This window comes from Brachypodium distachyon, chromosome 5 (genome assembly GCF_000005505.3).
Source record: "Brachypodium distachyon strain Bd21 chromosome 5, Brachypodium_distachyon_v3.0, whole genome shotgun sequence".
NCBI classification, from domain to species: Eukaryota; Viridiplantae; Streptophyta; class Magnoliopsida; order Poales; family Poaceae; genus Brachypodium; species Brachypodium distachyon.
Genome location: NC_016135.3, coordinates 2211692 through 2228150, shown reverse-complemented (window position 1 = coordinate 2228150; position 16459 = coordinate 2211692). Strand labels below are relative to the sequence as shown.

The window sequence follows — 16459 nt, the reverse complement described above, 5'->3', positions numbered from 1 at the left end:
AGCAAGATCAAGGCGAGAGAGGCCGAGGAGCTCCCAGTTGATCGAGTGAGGAAAAGCAGAGGGCGTGCCTAGTGCATTGACGAAGTGTTCGCGAATTGCCGTGGCCTTGTCAGCGTGCAAGGTGCAGATTCCTGAATCAGTGTTGAGAAATCGGATGAAATTCCTACGCCGGGGAGCACTAGCTTTCAGATGGAAAACTTGGTGTTAGCGTCACCCATTCGCAGCCAGCAGATTCGGAAACGCTGTCTCCACTTGACCCGATCAATGGCCGCCAGCCCAAGTACGCGGGCCTTGAGATCCTTACGCAGGTCATCGGCCGTAAGAGGGCGATGATCCATAGCACGATCCAGATTGGCAATGATGTTGAGGGCAATCTCCAGTTGAAGCGCGAGGTCCCCGAGACAACGTGAGCTCCAGGTCATACGGATTTGTTTTGACCTAATCTTTCTGTTATATATACCTCTTGTGGCCGCCGTTTTGGGGAAGAGTTGCTTTTGTAGAATCTCCCCGGCGTTGTGTAAACACTCCCATATAATGAAGTTTTGCTGGCTGGCGTCCGTGAATTCTGTACTCCCTCTGACTCATATTATTTGTCACAGATTTTAGTATATATTGTTTGAGCGAGGAAAAAATGACCGACCAGGTTCCACAAAATCGTCCCGATAAAAGTTTTCGGCCCGGGCCGGAGGGAGTTGAGCAGCTTCAGCATGACATATGAGACCCACTTTTCAGTGACTGGACTTTTCTTTTTCTTTTCCTTTTTTTTCTTCCTTCTTCTCCACGAGCCCCTTTCTTCTCCATGAGATGGACAGAGCAATTTGGCGTCGGCCAGATCGGCGACGTCGGTGAGCCTTGACGCTGGGCGGTCGCCGCCGGCGGTTGGCAGTGCCGTGCGCTGGGCAGCAGCGGCCCGAGGTGCGGATGTCTGCCGAAGGTGGGATTGTGGAGACTCGGTACGGGGAAGCTGGCGGCGCGGTGCGCGGGCGCGGCGGCCGACGACGGGGAGACCGGGGCGGCGGCCCAAGCCGATACGGGGTGCAGCATCAGCAGGTCCAGGTGCCCGATGCGCGGACGACGGACATCGGAAGTGCCCGGGGCAGCAGCGGCCCAAGGGGGAGGAACATGAGGAGGAGGGGGCTGACGGGTGGAAGAAGACGTGTGGGGACGATGGAGGCGGTTCGGTGCAGGGCAGACATCGGCGTTCGTCATGGGCGACGGGATTGGCGGCGCGGTGCTGTGCGGGGCTCAGGGGCGGCGAAGATGCGTCGGCGGGCGGGGCCAAGGGCGTCGGTGGCCATGGCTGCGGGCAACGAAGTGCCGCACGGGGCGCGGGGGTGGGCCGGCAGCAAGGCGCGGCTACGGTGAGGCAGAGGCAGCCGCCGGTGAGGCGCGGGGGCGGCGACGAAGGCACGCGCAGGAAGGAGGAAGAAAGATGACATGGCGTTGGAAGAAAGAAAGCAGGGGCTCTCCTTGGGGGTTGGGGTTCCCTAGGAACGGGGGCTTGAGGGCTAATCAAGGGGTCTCTTCAGAATAGAGACTCTAACAGTGATCCTGTTCAAAAGAGTTTTTTTTACCTCCGGTCCTTAAAAACAAGACCCTGTTTAGGAGCTCTGCTGAAGATGCTCTTCTCGAGTTGATTCCGTTGGGCACTGTGATTTTACATATTGACCAGGTGTTTCGGGTTTATTCGGGTTTCTAGCCTAGTTGAAAAAACCGGACCTTTGGAGCTGCACTCCCCGGCATCGCCCATGGCCATGAAGAAGTCCAGGCTTCGGTCTTCCTGTGCTGCTTGCTCGGCGCCTTGCGGGGCTTGATCTTTCCCCTTGCGTGGTGATCTTTTGGATATGGCTTTAGAACATTACCTTCTATGTTGTCTGTTACAAAGACCATGTTCTGTTGTTTTTCTATGGGTTTCAATGAAATTGGAAACGGGGGGCGCGACTCCCTGATCATCTAATGAAAATAGAAGCATTCAGGTGTGAGGATAGAGCCAGTAACTCGGAGCTTGCGATCGCCGACGAGGTGGCCGTTGAGCTTGTCGATGGCCTCCTCCGCATCCTCACTGCTCTCGAACGCCACCCACCCGAAGCCGACGGAGTCATCGAGGCTCAAGGTCGTGAGGTTGCGCCTAGCAAGTGGCCCGAACTGCCTGAAGAGCCCACGCAGCTCGCTTTTGCCGCGGATGACGCTCATCGGAACATTGGTCACGCGTACAACACGCCGTAGATGGTGGTGGCTCCCATGGGCGAAGGCTAGCAACTGCGGATGCATCCCCGGTTGGCACCGCTCTCTGCAGGTCCTGAGGCCGAAAACCCCGTGCATGTAGTTGTAGGGGCAGAACTCATCCTGTTCGTGAATTCTGCCTATTCCACACACGTCACACGTACTCTTGTCACTGCGGCGCTCCTTGTCTGAGAAAAACATGAAATAAAGACACAAATGTGATACTTATGTATATGCAAAAACAGAACGATTTTCCTTGGTTGTTTGGTTCATAGAAATGGAATAAACAACAAGAATAATAAGCATAGTCAAATCAGAGCCAAACGAACAGGACTAATATTAGTATATTTCTTTGGTTTCGGAAAAAATATTGTTATTCTGTATAGAGATTAGATCAAATTTGAAGAAGTTTGATCTCGCACAAAAGTAGAACATGTTATATTTATAGGAACGGATGTAGTGTTGGCTAATTAAGTGATTGGAGGCTAACATTTTTGGGCAATTATCTCTCGGAGCGGTTGCATGGATTTGCCCTGACTCCATGAGTCATCTTGTTCCGCCAGTGGCGCAAGCCCCACCGTGTTGGGGGTGTTGGGAGGAACACTCTCACAAAGGCAGCAAAGGGCGGGGCGAAGGGGCCGTGGCACGATCCGGGAGGGGGAGGACGGGGTGTTGTGTCGAGGCCATGGATGGAAACAATGGCAATGCGGCAAACATTGGCCTAAAATTTCATGGTGCTAATTTTTCATTGGAATACGGTATACATTGTAAAAATCACCCCATGCTGATCTAAACATACATGCTTGAGGGTGTTTCTTTACCTTTTATGGCTAAGGCGCATTCGCGTTCCTTTACATTCAGACTCTTAAATTGAATCGGTGCCGGTGTTTTCGTTAAAAAGAACATTATTTAGAGGATCTGCTAGAGGGTGTCAAGTGGAATTTTATTAGAGGATGGGGTGATTAGGGGTTGTGCTAGCATCCCTCTTTATTTCTTAAGAAAGTACTGTAGTAAATGTTGTATAGGAACTTAACAAGCCTCGCCCACCGTGTCCTGCTGCCGGCTTATGCGTCCCATGCCCGCGGCAGAGGATTTGAGTCGGATGGCTTTTCAGATGTGTGGGTACTCGTATTTGTTGACAAGTCACTTCGGAGGTACAATAATTATCTATTCTCCTTTTCCTAAAATTTTCTCATTGTTTTAGTTTAAATTTATACTAAAACAACTATTTTCTCTGTCCAACAAAATGATATTTCAACTTTGACTAAATTTGAATGCGTCTATACACTAACTCATGTCTGGATACATCCAAATTTTGACAAACTTAAGACATTTTTTGTTAGACATGGAGAGTACAAGAATTTAAAGGGAGAAAGTAGGTAGCAAATTAAACAAGAGCTCAGGTTTGTTTGTCCAAAAACGTACGAACCTTGCGGAGCTGGCGTACAGGCGTAGACTCCTCCTTGACAATCTTCTTCATCGTTGCCGCTCTGGTTTTTCTCTTCTTCTTGTGGCTGATCATCCTCCGTTGGCTGCGGCCGGCCATCTCCTCCTCGACTTGCCCTCCCCTTGGCGATCCTGCCGGCCGACCCTGCGGTGAATTTATAATTGCTCAGATATAACTGGAAGCTCTGGATCTGGACACGTCCAATTCCAATTCGATCGGGACTCGGATCGGACGCGCCCGATGCAAGTAAAAGGCAAGGCACCGAATCAATGGAACAGGACGCTGCTGCAGGTGACACGACGAACGATGATCAACTTCTGGAAGGACCCGAGCGCCGAGCCGTGCTGCATCTGCGGGGAAGAGGACGCGGAGGAGAAGCACGGCGAGCTCGCCTGCCCCTACGACTACCTGGTTTCGCCGGCCGGGTACGTGTCCTGCAGGGCAAGGTTCGCCGCCTGGAAGGAGGACACGGAAGCGCCGTCCGGCCACCGCGTCTACCTGCGCCGCTTCGTGCGCGTCACCAACATGCCGGAGCGCTGCCCGGACCGGGCTCGCCTCGCCGCGCTCTTCGCCGGTTCGGGCCGCTGAGGATGTGGCACGTTGCCATGAACGCCCCGGAGGTGTGTAGGGGCTTTGCCTGCGTTGTCTTCCAACGCCGGGAGGATGCCGAGAAGGCCATCGATGAGCTCAACTGCTATCACTTTGATGGTCGTGGTTGCTGATCTAATCGTCCCTCCTTGATTTGATTGTAACAACTTTATTTTCTTGGATACCCATCTCCTTATAAAGTTGAGTTAAATAATTAAGAGCCGTCGAAATATAGTGTATGTACGTCCTGTATCGATAAAACTCACCAAAATATGGATACGGAAGTCTAATGTCCAGAGATGAACCTCATCGGCTGGTTAACTCTGTTTTGTCGGCCCTGCCATCTTTTTACATGAGCACCTTCCTTCTTCTTAAAGGTGTCATTGAACAGATTAACAAACTCAGAAGACATTGCTTATGGAGAGGACAAGACCTCACCCGTTAGAATCCACCTCTTGCTGCTTGGGAGATCGTCTGCAGACCTAAAAAAGAAGGTGGCCTGGGTGTCATTAACATCAACATACAAAATCAGACACTCCTCATGAAGAATCTGCACACTATAACAGGCTGGACATCCCATGGGTCCAATTTGTCCGGAAAAAACACTACCACAATGGTCTCCCTCCCCAAAAACCAACCACTGAATCTTTCTGGTGGTTAGACATTCTCAAACTGATTGACACTTTCAAGCGACTTGCTGTGGCAAAGATTAGCAATGGGGCCTCCACATTTTTTTGGACTTGATCACTGGCAAGGGAACACCCTAGAAAACAGATGGCCGCACCTCCACTCCTTTGCCAGAAACGAGCATGCCAGTGTCCAAGACTTCATGCAGAATGAACAAAAGGAGACTCTCTTTCATCTCCCCTTGTCACTTACTGCCTTTGACCAATTCATCCAGTTCCTTGTTATGCTGGATAATGTTGCCCAAGCTGATGGTCACGACATGTGGACTTACATTTGGAACAAGGGCTCATTCATCCCAGCAGAGGCTTATAAGGCTCAAATTAATCACCTGGAATTACCATCTGATTTTGGATGGCTCTGGGAATCCTGTTGCCAACTGAAGCACAAATTCTTCTTCTGGATGCTCCTCATTAATCGCCTCAATACTTGAGCAATGCTTCAAAAGAGGTCATTTCAGCTCCCATCATATGATTGTGTCTTATGTGGTGTTCTACATTTAGAAACAAGAGATCACCTGTTCTTTCACTGTGCATTTGCAAAAACTTGCTGGGCCTACTTATGTGGCAGCTTCACTCCAGTTGCAAATGTTCATTTAAACGTGGAATCACTCAAACGCAAACTCAAGGTTCCTTTCTTCATGGAGATTATCATCATGGGTGCTTGGAGCATTTGGAAAGTTCGAAATGACTTCATCTTCAACCAGCGAACCCCCAACCTCTACAGATGCAGGCAGCTTTTCAAAGAAGAGATGAATTTGGTCTTTCATAGAGCTAAAAGAAAACAATACTCCAACATGGCCGCTTGGCTGGCTAGATTCAGATAGCTCTTTCATGTTTGTTCTTTCATTTTTCATCTGTACAGTTACTCTTTTTTAATATATATGACTGTAGGCATTTTTGCCTACAGTCTTTACCCTCAAAAAAATGAACCTCATCGTGGGCTTCAATGTGGTATAGCATTGAGATAAGTCCATGTTGCAACTCTGAACTAATCACAGCCAACTGTTCATACCGATTAAATTTCCCTCTGGCAACCTAGTCAGAAGATGGTTTTCGCAAACGTGATGGGTTTTAACCGAGTTGATTGGCAGGTCATATTGGCGAAATGCGCTGAAATTTTAAAAGTAGGCTCACAAGTGACAAGAACATTTGTAATTTACTCTTTTTGAATTCAAAATTTGAGCCTAAGAAAAATGTCATTTTCCGCCGGTCGTTTTTCAATGAAGCTGGAATTTTAACACTGGGCTGAGAACAAGATTTTTGGCAAAACCTGCCAAATATGTTTAAACCACATTTTGAATGGTCCAGTTTTGTAATATACTCCCTCCGATCCTAAATTGTTGTCAAAATATTACATGTATCTAGACGCATTTTAAGAATAGGTACATCCATATTTGGACAAATTTGATTCAAGAATTTAGAATCAGAGAGAGTACTTATCTCTTTGGATAGCGGCCAAGCAGTCGCTTTCGTAGATTCCTATTTCCCAACAGGTTCCCTTCTCCCATTTTATGCTTGATTTCAGAAACTTGAGCACCAATTGTGTGTTCAGAAACTATAACTTTCACTTTTTTGAGTAACTGGAAAAATTACTTTTAGGATTTCAGCTTTCAGAACAATCCTTCTTTCAGAAATTCCAACTTCTAAAAGAATTCAACCTTTAGAAATTACTCCGTACAAAGTTTCTGAAATTTCAACATTCGAAAAACGCTAGCTTGTTTAAGCCCTCGTCCGTTTTGTCCGTCTTGGTCCAACACCCAGGTGCCTCCACTGGGAAGTTGGCTCGCAACCCGGCAGCGATCACGTCGACCACTCGTGGACACCGGCTAATCTTCTCGACGCGACGTCTTCGCTGTGGCACCGCACGGCGCTCTGCTGCACCATCGACATGAAAAATTATCACAGGTTGCGCGCACGTACGTACCAAGACGGTGAGGCAGTACGGGGAGGACAGGCACGGCGTGACGTAGGAGAAGGCTGAAGCAATTGCTGCTCCTCCTCAAAACGAAATCACAAGCACACAGCATTGGAGGGCGGATTCATTCCATCAAAACCAAATGATTTCAGAGTTGTACAGGGCTGACCAACGGCCTCCCAGAGAAGAAGGCGTCGAGGTTGGCTGCAACGATCTCAACGACACCGCGGATAGACTCCGTCGTGGACACGGCCTTGTGCCCCGACAGCACGACGTTGTCCATGCCCAACAGCTCCCGCGGCACGGCCGGCTCGTCCTCGTACACGTCGAGGCCGGCGCCGCCGATGACGCCCTCGCGGAGGCACCTGACGAGCTCCGGCTCGTCGACGAGCCCGCCCCGGCCGACGTTGACCAGCACGCCGTCCTTGCCCAGCGCCTCCATCACCTCCCGGTTGACCATGTGCCTCGTCTCCTCCGTCAGCGCGCAGGACAGCACCAGCACGTCGCTGTCGGATGCGAGGTCGCGCACCGCCGGGAAGAACTTGTAGGGCGCCGCCGGTTTGGGGGATCTGGAGTGGTAGGAGACGGCGCACCCGAAGGCCGCGAGCCGCCGCGCCACGAGGGCGCCGATGTTGCCCAGCCCCACGATCCCCACTCTCTTGCCGCTCACCTTGGTGGTTAGAGGGTAGTCGCCGTTGACAGCCCACCTGCCGCTCCGGACGAACGCGTCGGCGGCGGCGACCCTGCGGAGCGCCGCGACCACGAGCCCGACGGCGTAGTCGGCGGAGTCGACGGAGAACGCGGCGCCGGCGTTGGTGACGCAGAGCCCGCGGCGCCGGCACGCCTCGAGGTCCACGTGGTCGACGCCCACCGTCGTGGCCGCGACCAGCTCCAGCGCCGGGAGCCCGCCCAGGAGCTGGGCCGTGACCGGCGCGAGCCTCGGCACGAGCAGCACCCTCGCCTCGGCCGCGGCCGCCGGGTCGGCGTCCGCGGCAAGAGCGAACCGGAAGCGGCCGGCGAGCGCGGCGGCTAACTCAGGGAAGAGCGGCTGCGCCAGGAGCACCAGCGGCCTCTCGCCGGTGGGCGCCGGCATTGTTTTGCGCTGGGAATCTGGGATCGCCCGGCCGGTTGGGACTTGGTGAATTGGGAGGCGATGGAATCATGGAATGAGACAGGAATCAGCAGCTGCTGATTTGTGCTAATTGATTCTAGTACTCTCTAACAACCGATTTAATTGGGAGCGGACGGAATTATCTGTGCTACTAGTAGTGATTAACACTGAGACTCTCCTACAACAACCCATTTGGAACTGATCAAGACCAAGGATGATTTGGGTCGTGAGTATCTTCTTCCAACGAGACAGCATCTGAACGTTGACAACTTGAAGGGCTGAGATCCCATCTGATGCACGCGCACATGCGTACCACGAGGAAGGCGTGTCGTTTGCGTTTTTTTTGTCTGGAGCTCAGTGCTAGGAACTATGTGCAATGGTCTCTTGAGATGGACCAAGCATCGTTGGACGTGCTTGTTGAGCATCACAAAAATGGTGTTCATGTTCAAAATGGATGGAAACCACATGTGTACAATAACGCCGTAATAGTTGTAATAAGAAGCGTGGAGATGTCACAAAAGTGAAAATTTGAATCAAGACTAAAGAAAAAGTAGCTGGGGTTCATTTCTTCTTTTCTTTCTCTCTCCTCTCTTCCTATTGCTACAACTCCGAGCCCTCTCGCCGCCTCCTCTCCCCAAAGAGAACTCTCCAGCGGCTTTGCTGCCCGGAGAGGAAGGGGAGGGGAGGCCAGGCCAGCCACCTTCATCTCCTTGTACATTATCGTAGTTGCAGTTGCCTTAGAGGCGTTTTCGGGAGGATTCTTGTCGCTGGCGGGGAGGCTCCGGCGGCATGGAAGTGTGGTAGTTCTTGCTGACGGAATTGGTGCCGGGTCTCCCGGACAGGATGCCGACGGTTTGATCTCTACCCCTGCATCATCTATAAATAATTGCCTCTCTCTTCCCAGCGAATCCAATAATTTGCCCTGCAATCCTTCCGTTGTTGACCTGCCTGATTTAATCTTCAAAAAATCCGCTTCCGGCTAGTTTGCTCTGAATCTTCAATCTCAACCACTATGGGTTCCTTGTGGACTGGTTTTGAGTTGAGACATATTTCCCCTTTAAAACCTTTGGTCTCTTCTCTGTTTTGCTCCGATGAAGTTTTTCCTCCTCATTGTTTGCATTGGAGCAAGGCTAGTCAATGTTACTGGATCCGTTTGATTGGTCGACACTGCCCTTATCAACCTCCACTTCGGAGGCCCGCGACGCGGTTCTTGGGCATGGCGAACATGCCACGGGTGCGGTGGCTCTTCACAGGACCCCGGTTAGTGGTTGCAGCCCGTTCCAGGGCAATTTTCAGTACTGGCCGTCTGATGCTTGCGCTAAAAAGGATGTTTTGGCGTCGACGGCTCCTCCAATTGCTGTCAAGGCAGGTTCTTCTCCAACATTTTCAGTCTTGACGGCATCTTCAACCTCCGGTTTCATATCATCGGGAGGTTTTTGGTCCGATTGGCTTCTCTGTCTGCTGGTGGCGGCCGACCTCAACGACGTTCGCCCATGGCGAATTGAATATTTGTCGGCGGCAGATCAGTCCATCGGACGCGTGTGCTCGTGCGTGGCAACCCAAGCAAGGCGGACGGCCGCGTGGAGTCTTACTAGTCTGTATGTTGTGCACGTGTTCACTGAAGGTGTTGATGTAATTTTCATTTATCTGGCTTGTCCTCAGGCCTTATCTTGGGTTGTAACATCCTGTGGAGCTACTTCAGTTCCACCTTGATATTAATATATTGCAGGGATCCTTTCAAAAAGAAAAGAAAACGTAGCTATATACAGGAATAAAGTTGTCCACAACCGGAATGAGATATGTATCATATACTCAAAAGATAAAGGCACCGGTGAAGGCATGTACTAGGACAATTAATGACACAGAGATAGATCCAACACCACAAGACAATCACATGTCTCCATTTGTTAATTACAACACCAAAGAGACAGCGTGCTAGTGAAGCACTGTTGTGCATGGTTGGAGAGATGTTGAATGTTGAATGATGGGGTTTGATTCATATCACATATGCTTACTATTATGTGAAAGTTAGGACTTGTCGATTGTGCTTCCTGTCCTAAGATATTGTTGTAAAGATTGTGTACGAGACTATGTATTGTGTGAAGATGCTTAAGTTTGGGAATTCTTATTATGCTGTTATGTTAATTGGGTCTGTCTATACAGCAGGCGCCTGATTTCTGCCCAGAAATCAGTCGCCTGATTTCACACAAAAATTCAGGCGCCTGATTTCTGCCCAAAAACCAGTCATCTGCACATTAAAAAAGAAACCAGACACATAAAGAACTAAATAAACAGGCACCTACACGCATTCAGCTACAACAAAGTGAAACACAATACACTAACTGAGTGACAATTTGAAAACTAAGAATCAAACAGTAATGAACATAATTACTGGTGCGCAATGAGAAACAATTTCAATTGCATGTGTAAGACATGCTATTGCACATGTTAGGCTATGTGCAATGCCAGTGTTACGCAACTGGGATTCCTGTGATGTAAAAAAAGTAACAATCAACAAAATTTAAAACCGGGCTGCAATTCCAGTGTTACCTCAATTGCATTTCATGCGATGCTCGATTGCAAGTAGTAAACTGCATGCAATTTTAGTGACAACAAAGAAATAGATCGCAGCAAGGCAAAACGAGAAATAAATACCTGTTCACTGCTTATTCGACGAAACCTCTGCGTTCCCTCACGAAAGTGTCCAGAAGCAAAGAAATATTGGAAGCGAAATGTAAAAATCCAGAAGTAACATACACACTACATATTCCTAAAAGAACTCGATTAGATCAATGGAGAAGAAACTCTTCTCCTTTGCTTTCATCTTGCATGGCCCACTTGGCCACAAACATCACAAGGCCCTTAGAAGAAAATAATAATGATGAGTTTCACTATTAATGGAAAAAATTAATAAGCATAAATAAAAGAGAGGGAGGACAAGACTACCTGCATAGTTCTAACCCACAAACTCTGTGCCAGCCTTCAAGAAATTGCAATTAAATAGAACCAGAATTCAGGTTGATTGCACTAACATTTATTACAAGTTTTACAATGGTTGGCGATTTTATGAACCGTCCAATCTAGTTGATCCAACTGTGGAGAAATAGAAAGTAATGGAAAGTACTGAAAGAAAAGTACTAAAAAGTACTGGAAAGAATCAGAATTATCGATTTATTTTTGGGGCTCGCTAAACTTACGCCTGCAGATCCGGGCAATGGATCGGCCGGGTCAGACAGCCCTGCGATGCCACGAACGAACGCACACGGTTATAGATTGGTTTAGATAATCACGGCGGACTTCCGCACAACAGCACGCATCCAGCGCATCCCCACGCATGCAGCCGTCTGCGCGTGCAGCTGTTTGAGGATCTCCGCAGCAGTCATGGGACTCATGGCACGTATGCAGCTCCCTCTCCTCGCAGCAGCCACGTATGCAGCAGCGTTGCCTGCATGCCACCTCGCCGGAGCCAACTTCTGCCACTGTCACGACTCCGCTGCACTGCTGCTTTGCCGATTTTTGGGCAAGGTTTTCGATTGACATCCCTAACTGGAATGCCTAGGTGACCCGATAATCAACGGACCGAATTAATTTTCACGGGAGTACTGAGAAGTACTGAAAAGTACTTGCCAATCACCGTAAAAGGGCTCAACATTTATAAGGAATTGCATAAGGACAGCTAGTGCTAATGACAGGTGCAAACATGATGCTAATTCCATATATAGAGGTAAAGTCGTAAGCACCGAAATAATGGCACGGAGGTCGTCGGTGCTTCAAACGAGATGTGGCGTTGCTGTGAGGCCAGGTCAGTGGTGTTGCGAGGGGGGTTCGACGGTGCCGCGAGGCGATGCTGCGACGGGTGAGCGGCGGTGCTGCGAAGGAGGATGCTTGGAGCTGTGACATGCATGCACCGTTGCTGCAAGCCGGCCCCTCACGCCGGCAATCTGGCAAGGCAATGACGACGGCAGGTGGCGGGGCTGCAAGGCGGCGCCGTCTCGCACCGGCGGTGCGGCCAGCCACCGAGGGTGCTGCAAGCCAGCATGATGCCGTGAAGAGGTCCATGGACTGGGTGGTGTGCGGGGAGACGAGGATGGGGAATTTTTCTTCCGTTGCGGGAGACTAGAGAGACACGAAGAAGATGGACGAGGCCATGAGATCCAACAAACGTGGGCATTCCAATCGTATGGCGCGGAAGGAGACCGATTTTGTCCCAAGATCGCCCGACCGACGCCTAGCGCTCCCCAAAAAGAAATGCTAGAAAAAATATCTTCAAACAATTATTAATGAAAAGAAGAACATAGGATGTGCATGCATGCTCATTCCATGTCTACAACTATCAGTGGCGTAGCCAGCTAAAATTTTCAGGGTGGTCCAACAGTGAAAATATTCATATAAATTTAGTTATTTTGATGTTTTGATTTTTTTTAACTATGTTATATAAAGGATTGGAAAATCTCATGGTGGTCCATGGACCACCCGGCAACCCCCCTGGCTACGCCACTGACAACTATCGGACACTACAACTATCGGACACTGCATGTTGTGCCGTGAGACTGGAGCCAGCAGCGCGTGGCGATCCCATATATCATGGCGGAGCCAATTGATGCGTGTTTTTATGTAACCACCAGTCCTCCACCAGTATTTTCGCCATTGATTGGGCCTTGGTACAAGCCAGCTAGAGCTAGTATTGTACTCCCTCTGTACCTTAAATTAAGGTTTATATTGTTTCCTTGATCGAGTTTTTGATCAAAAATTAGTCTATTAATATATAACTTTTGTGAAATAAAATTACCTAAAACGTCCGTTCGTATCCGCGCGCACACGCGGTTGCATGCACCGTCCCATGAAATTTTGTGTATGCATGCGCTGGTTTCTTTGGCATGGACCGCAGTGAGCTGGTTAAGTGTTTGAGACGTGTGCTACTTCATTTTTAGAACTTTAAAATGTTCTGTAGCACAAACCGTTTGTCCTATTCATAATCCGTTTTCACCGTTGGTTTCGTATCGACGAATGCTTTAAATCTAAATCCCATTCTAATGTGTTTTGATAAAAAAAAATTGAACTCTTTAGTTACCAAGCAGAAATGCACAAGTTAACATCCTATTTTGAAAGAAGTTGTCATGTTGTAAGAAGTGGTAACTTGTTAATAAAAGAGTGACAACTTCGTATATTATTGGATGGTAATTTTCATTCACGAGTTACCATCCCTATTTAATATGAATTACTACGTGGTAACTTGTTATTAACAGACTAGTATATTCGTATATTATTGGGTGTAAACTTTCAAACGTGAGATACCACCCCTATTTTGTAAGAAGCTGCCACATGGCAACTTATTATTAACAGAGCGGTATTTTTGTATATTATTAGGTGGTAATTTTCATTCGCGAGATACCACCCCTATTTTGTATGAAGCTGTCACATGGCAACTTATTATTAACGGAGTGGTATTTTTGTATATTATTGGTGGGTAACTTTCATTCGCGAGATACCACCCCTATTTTGCAAGAAGCTGCCACATGCCAACTTATTATTTAACAAAGTGGTATTTTGTATATTACTGGGTGGTAACTTTCATTCGTGAGATATCGCCCCTATTTTGTATGAAGCTGCCACATGGCAACTTATTATTAACGGAGTGGTAACTTCGTATATTATTAGATGTTAACTTTTAGGATTGATTTATTTTTGTCGAAACATAACAACATGAGACCTAGTTTCGAAGATCTCGTCGAGACAAAGCTAACCGTCAAGACGAATTTTAAATCGAGTAAACGGTTTGAAAGTTTCAGCTTTTCAAAGTTTAAAATTTTGCAAGTATCGACTTGCTCGCATGCATGCACACAGTCTTCATACCATACTGCTGCCTGTGACTCGTACGCGCGGCCGTACCATCGCGCGTACGCGCGGCCGTACCATCGCGCGCACGGTCGCGCATTAGCAGCGTCCAGAAAATTGATATCATTGTATTCGTATTCAAAAATACTTGTTTATAGTTATGTTTTGTATCACATAAGTCATACGTCGATGGAATAATCCTTGGTCAAAGGCTCTGTCAAAGAAAACAATATACGACCTAATTTAAGTAACGGAGGGAGGGAGTATATGCAACTTGAATACCTGATCGATTTGGATCGTGTGACTGCTGTTTTAATCGGGAAGGACAGGCGTGAGCAATGGTTTACCTTGGAAGAACGCCTCTAGGTTCGTGACCATGAGGTCGCACAGGTCACAGCCTGACTCAGTGGTAAAGGCGGCATCATGTGGCGTGAGCACAACATTGTCCATGGAGAAGAACTCCGGTGGCACGGCAGGCTCCGTCTCAAAGACGTCGAGTCCCGCACCGGCTATCTCTCCCTCCTTTAGCGCCCTGACCATTGCTGCCTCGTCGACATTCCCACCCCGGGCGATGTTCACCAGGACACCATCTTTTCCTAGTGCCTCTAGGACATCCTTGTTGACAACATGCCGTGTTTGGTCGTTCAGGGCGCAGGCGACCACGAGTACATCGGATTCAACGGCAAGGCCGGTGACATCAGGGAAGTGTTTGAAGGAGACGGTCTCCTTGGGTCTTCTAGAGTAGTAATGGATGACACAGCCAAATGCTTGGAGTCTCTTTGCGATTGATGAACCAATGCGCCCCAGACCGATGATGCCGACCCGTTTGCCACTAAGCTGGTACAACATGAGAAATATATATTAGCATTTGGAATCACTTTCAGCTGGGGTAATTATTTGTAGAGTAAGATACATTGGAGGTTCTCAACGGCATCAAATCTGTCCCCAATTTTTAAAACTGTGTATTTATAGGTCCTGAAAATATGAAGAACAGAGATGTCTCCCCAGCCCAGTTTGATCGAAGCCAAGTCGAGCCATGTTTTTGCTCTTATGAACACAAAAACAGAGCGAATTCTAGTTCTCCGATGTTGGTGTGCTTGAACAATTCCTTCATAAGCAATTGGAAGTGTGAACTACTGTAATACAAGAAACGTTGACGAACCTTGGAGGCAAGCGGGTAATCCCCGCGCACCGGCCAGAGCCCGCGCCGGGCGTACCGGTCAGCCGCCGAGACGCGGCGGAGCACGTCGATGAGGAGTCCGACGGCGTGATCGGCCACGTCGGCCGAGAAGATGCCGCCGGCGCCGGCGACGACGACGCCCCTGCGCGCGCACTCGGCGAGGTCGATGTGGTCCGTGCCGACGGAGGTGGTCACGACGCAGCGGAGGTGCGGCGCCGCGTCGAGGAAGGCGGCGTCGACGGCGATGCCGCCTCCGCCGGGGACGAGGGCGGCGCGCGGGGGATCCGAGGCGCCGGAGGCGGCGAGGAAGGCATGGAGGGGAGCGCCCCCCGAGTCGTGGAAGCTGAGGACCTGGAAGCGCGAGCGCAGCGCGGCGGCGAGACGGCCGGTGGTGCGGCGCAGGAGGAGGAGTGGTGGCTTCCCGCTGACGGACGGAGGCGTCTCCGCGGCGGCCGCCATGGGCCGTTTTGGTAATCTTGATCTCAACTGATTGGTTCCTGTGGCATGCCACTTGGATAACTATTGTGTGTCGTGTCTTGGCAGCTTAATTTTGGCCTTTGATGATCGATTGGATTGGCAATGAGAAGGCAGAGTATGTCCCGCGATATCCACAGTTGGATCTGTACATTAGCGAAGGAACAGGGGAGAAAGCCGGTCAGCAATCCCCGGCCGCGGGAGCGTCCTTGTCGACGCCAAGCTATTCGACGCCGTCCCGTCGCTGCGCTGCGTCGTCAATGTGAGCGCGGGGCTCAACCAGATCGACCTCCCGGAGTGCGCGGGGCTCAACCAGATCAACTTCATTTTAAACCTGATCTTGTAGACCCTATCAAAATTGAACCTCCATTTTCTTATTGGAAAATTAAGTAATTTCGAGAATAAGCACCCTGAGCTTACTATTTCCGGCATATATTATTCTTAGGAAGGTTTATAATCCTGGATTGCTGACGGTGGTCATGGTCCAGCCTAGTAATGTTTGCTAACGTTAACTCAGATGGCCACCCTTGCTACAGAAGTTCAATTGCTTTGAAAAAAATGGTGGCTATTTGAATAGTAGGAGAACGAAATCCCACACTCAATATCTTTTTGGGTGGATGATTAACCGGAGCAACCTAGATTGCAATAGAAATATACGTCGTTTGTTCACACCTATTTATAAAAAATCCATATTTTCTGTACATGTATCATGCTACTTTTCATCAAGCTATCCGCACCGAGTGAAAGATCTATCATACAATTTCATTATTTGCTTTTAATTTTGGATACTCAAGACCAATTCAATTTCATGTTCCCCAATACCTACACGGAACGAATCGTTATATATGTTAATTAAAACTTTCCACAACAACGTGCCAGAGATCATCTAGTTTATTAAGTTCTAGCGTTTTATGGTCTACTGTCAAGATAAAGGTCTGTACAAATCTGTTACTACCTCCGTCCAACAATAAGGGGCATATTAACTTTCTTTTGACCAATG

General features: G+C 49.0%; 3 protein-coding genes across 7 annotated transcripts; all 3 read right to left on the bottom strand.

The window, feature by feature from the left end:
- Positions 1–1609: 1609 nt before the first annotated feature.
- LOC106865606 (RNA binding protein fox-1 homolog 3) lies at positions 1610–6439 on the bottom strand. Of its 2 annotated transcripts, XM_024455631.1 has the most exons (5): positions 5460–6439; positions 5274–5381; positions 4697–4740; positions 3653–3814; positions 1610–2411 (listed from the first exon to the last, which is right to left on the bottom strand). In XM_024455631.1, the coding sequence occupies exons 2-5, from the start codon at positions 5354–5356 to the stop codon at positions 1954–1956; spliced, it is 747 nt and encodes a 248-aa protein (XP_024311399.1). In that variant the 5' UTR covers positions 5357–5381; positions 5460–6439; the 3' UTR covers positions 1610–1953. The 2 variants fall into 2 exon arrangements, with proteins under 2 accessions (XP_024311399.1, XP_014751372.2); XM_014895886.2 differs by having other exon boundaries at positions 4697–6439.
- A 106-nt stretch (positions 6440–6545) lies between these two features.
- On the bottom strand, positions 6546–15738 carry LOC100833965 (glyoxylate/hydroxypyruvate reductase HPR3). Of its 4 annotated transcripts, none has more exons than XM_024455629.1 (3): positions 14968–15738; positions 14153–14642; positions 6546–6819 (listed from the first exon to the last, which is right to left on the bottom strand). In XM_024455629.1, exons 1-3 carry the CDS (start codon positions 15442–15444, stop codon positions 6638–6640), a joined length of 1149 nt encoding a protein of 382 aa, XP_024311397.1. In that variant the 5' UTR covers positions 15445–15738; the 3' UTR covers positions 6546–6637. The 4 variants fall into 4 exon arrangements, with proteins under 4 accessions (XP_024311397.1, XP_024311398.1, XP_014751370.1 ...); XM_024455630.1 differs by having other exon boundaries at positions 6546–6816; XM_014895884.2 differs by lacking the exon at positions 6546–6819 and adding an exon at positions 9748–10831 and having other exon boundaries at positions 14968–15735.
- Positions 6968–9530, bottom strand: LOC100833542 (glyoxylate/hydroxypyruvate reductase HPR3). Its single transcript, XM_014895885.2, has one exon. The coding sequence runs from the start codon at positions 7950–7952 to the stop codon at positions 7008–7010; it is 945 nt and encodes a 314-aa protein (XP_014751371.1). The 5' UTR covers positions 7953–9530; the 3' UTR covers positions 6968–7007.
- Positions 15739–16459: the final 721 nt, after the last annotated feature.

Bases quoted from the DNA above. Each gene is read 5' to 3' on its own strand.
- LOC106865606 (XM_014895886.2), bottom strand. From the start codon at position 4,838: ATGGGATGTCCAGCCTGTTATAGTGTGCAGATTCTTCATGAGGAGTGT. The intron at 3,815-4,696 runs GTGAGGTCTTGT...AATTCACCGCAG, and splicing joins CAAGAGGTGGATTCTAACGG to GGTCGGCCGGCAGGATCGCC. The intron at 2,412-3,652 runs GTTCGTACGTTT...TGTTTTTCTCAG, and splicing joins CTGTACGCCAGCTCCGCAAG to ACAAGGAGCGCCGCAGTGAC.
- LOC100833542 (XM_014895885.2), bottom strand. From the start codon at position 7,952: ATGCCGGCGCCCACCGGCGAGAGGCCGCTGGTGCTCCTGGCGCAGCCG.
- LOC100833965 (XM_024455629.1), bottom strand. From the start codon at position 15,444: ATGGCGGCCGCCGCGGAGACGCCTCCGTCCGTCAGCGGGAAGCCACCA. The intron at 14,643-14,967 runs GTTCGTCAACGT...ATGTTGTACCAG, and splicing joins ATTACCCGCTTGCCTCCAAG to CTTAGTGGCAAACGGGTCGG. The intron at 6,820-14,152 runs GTAAACCATTGC...TCGATGGTGCAG, and splicing joins CCTAGAGGCGTTCTTCCAAG to CAGAGCGCCGTGCGGTGCCA.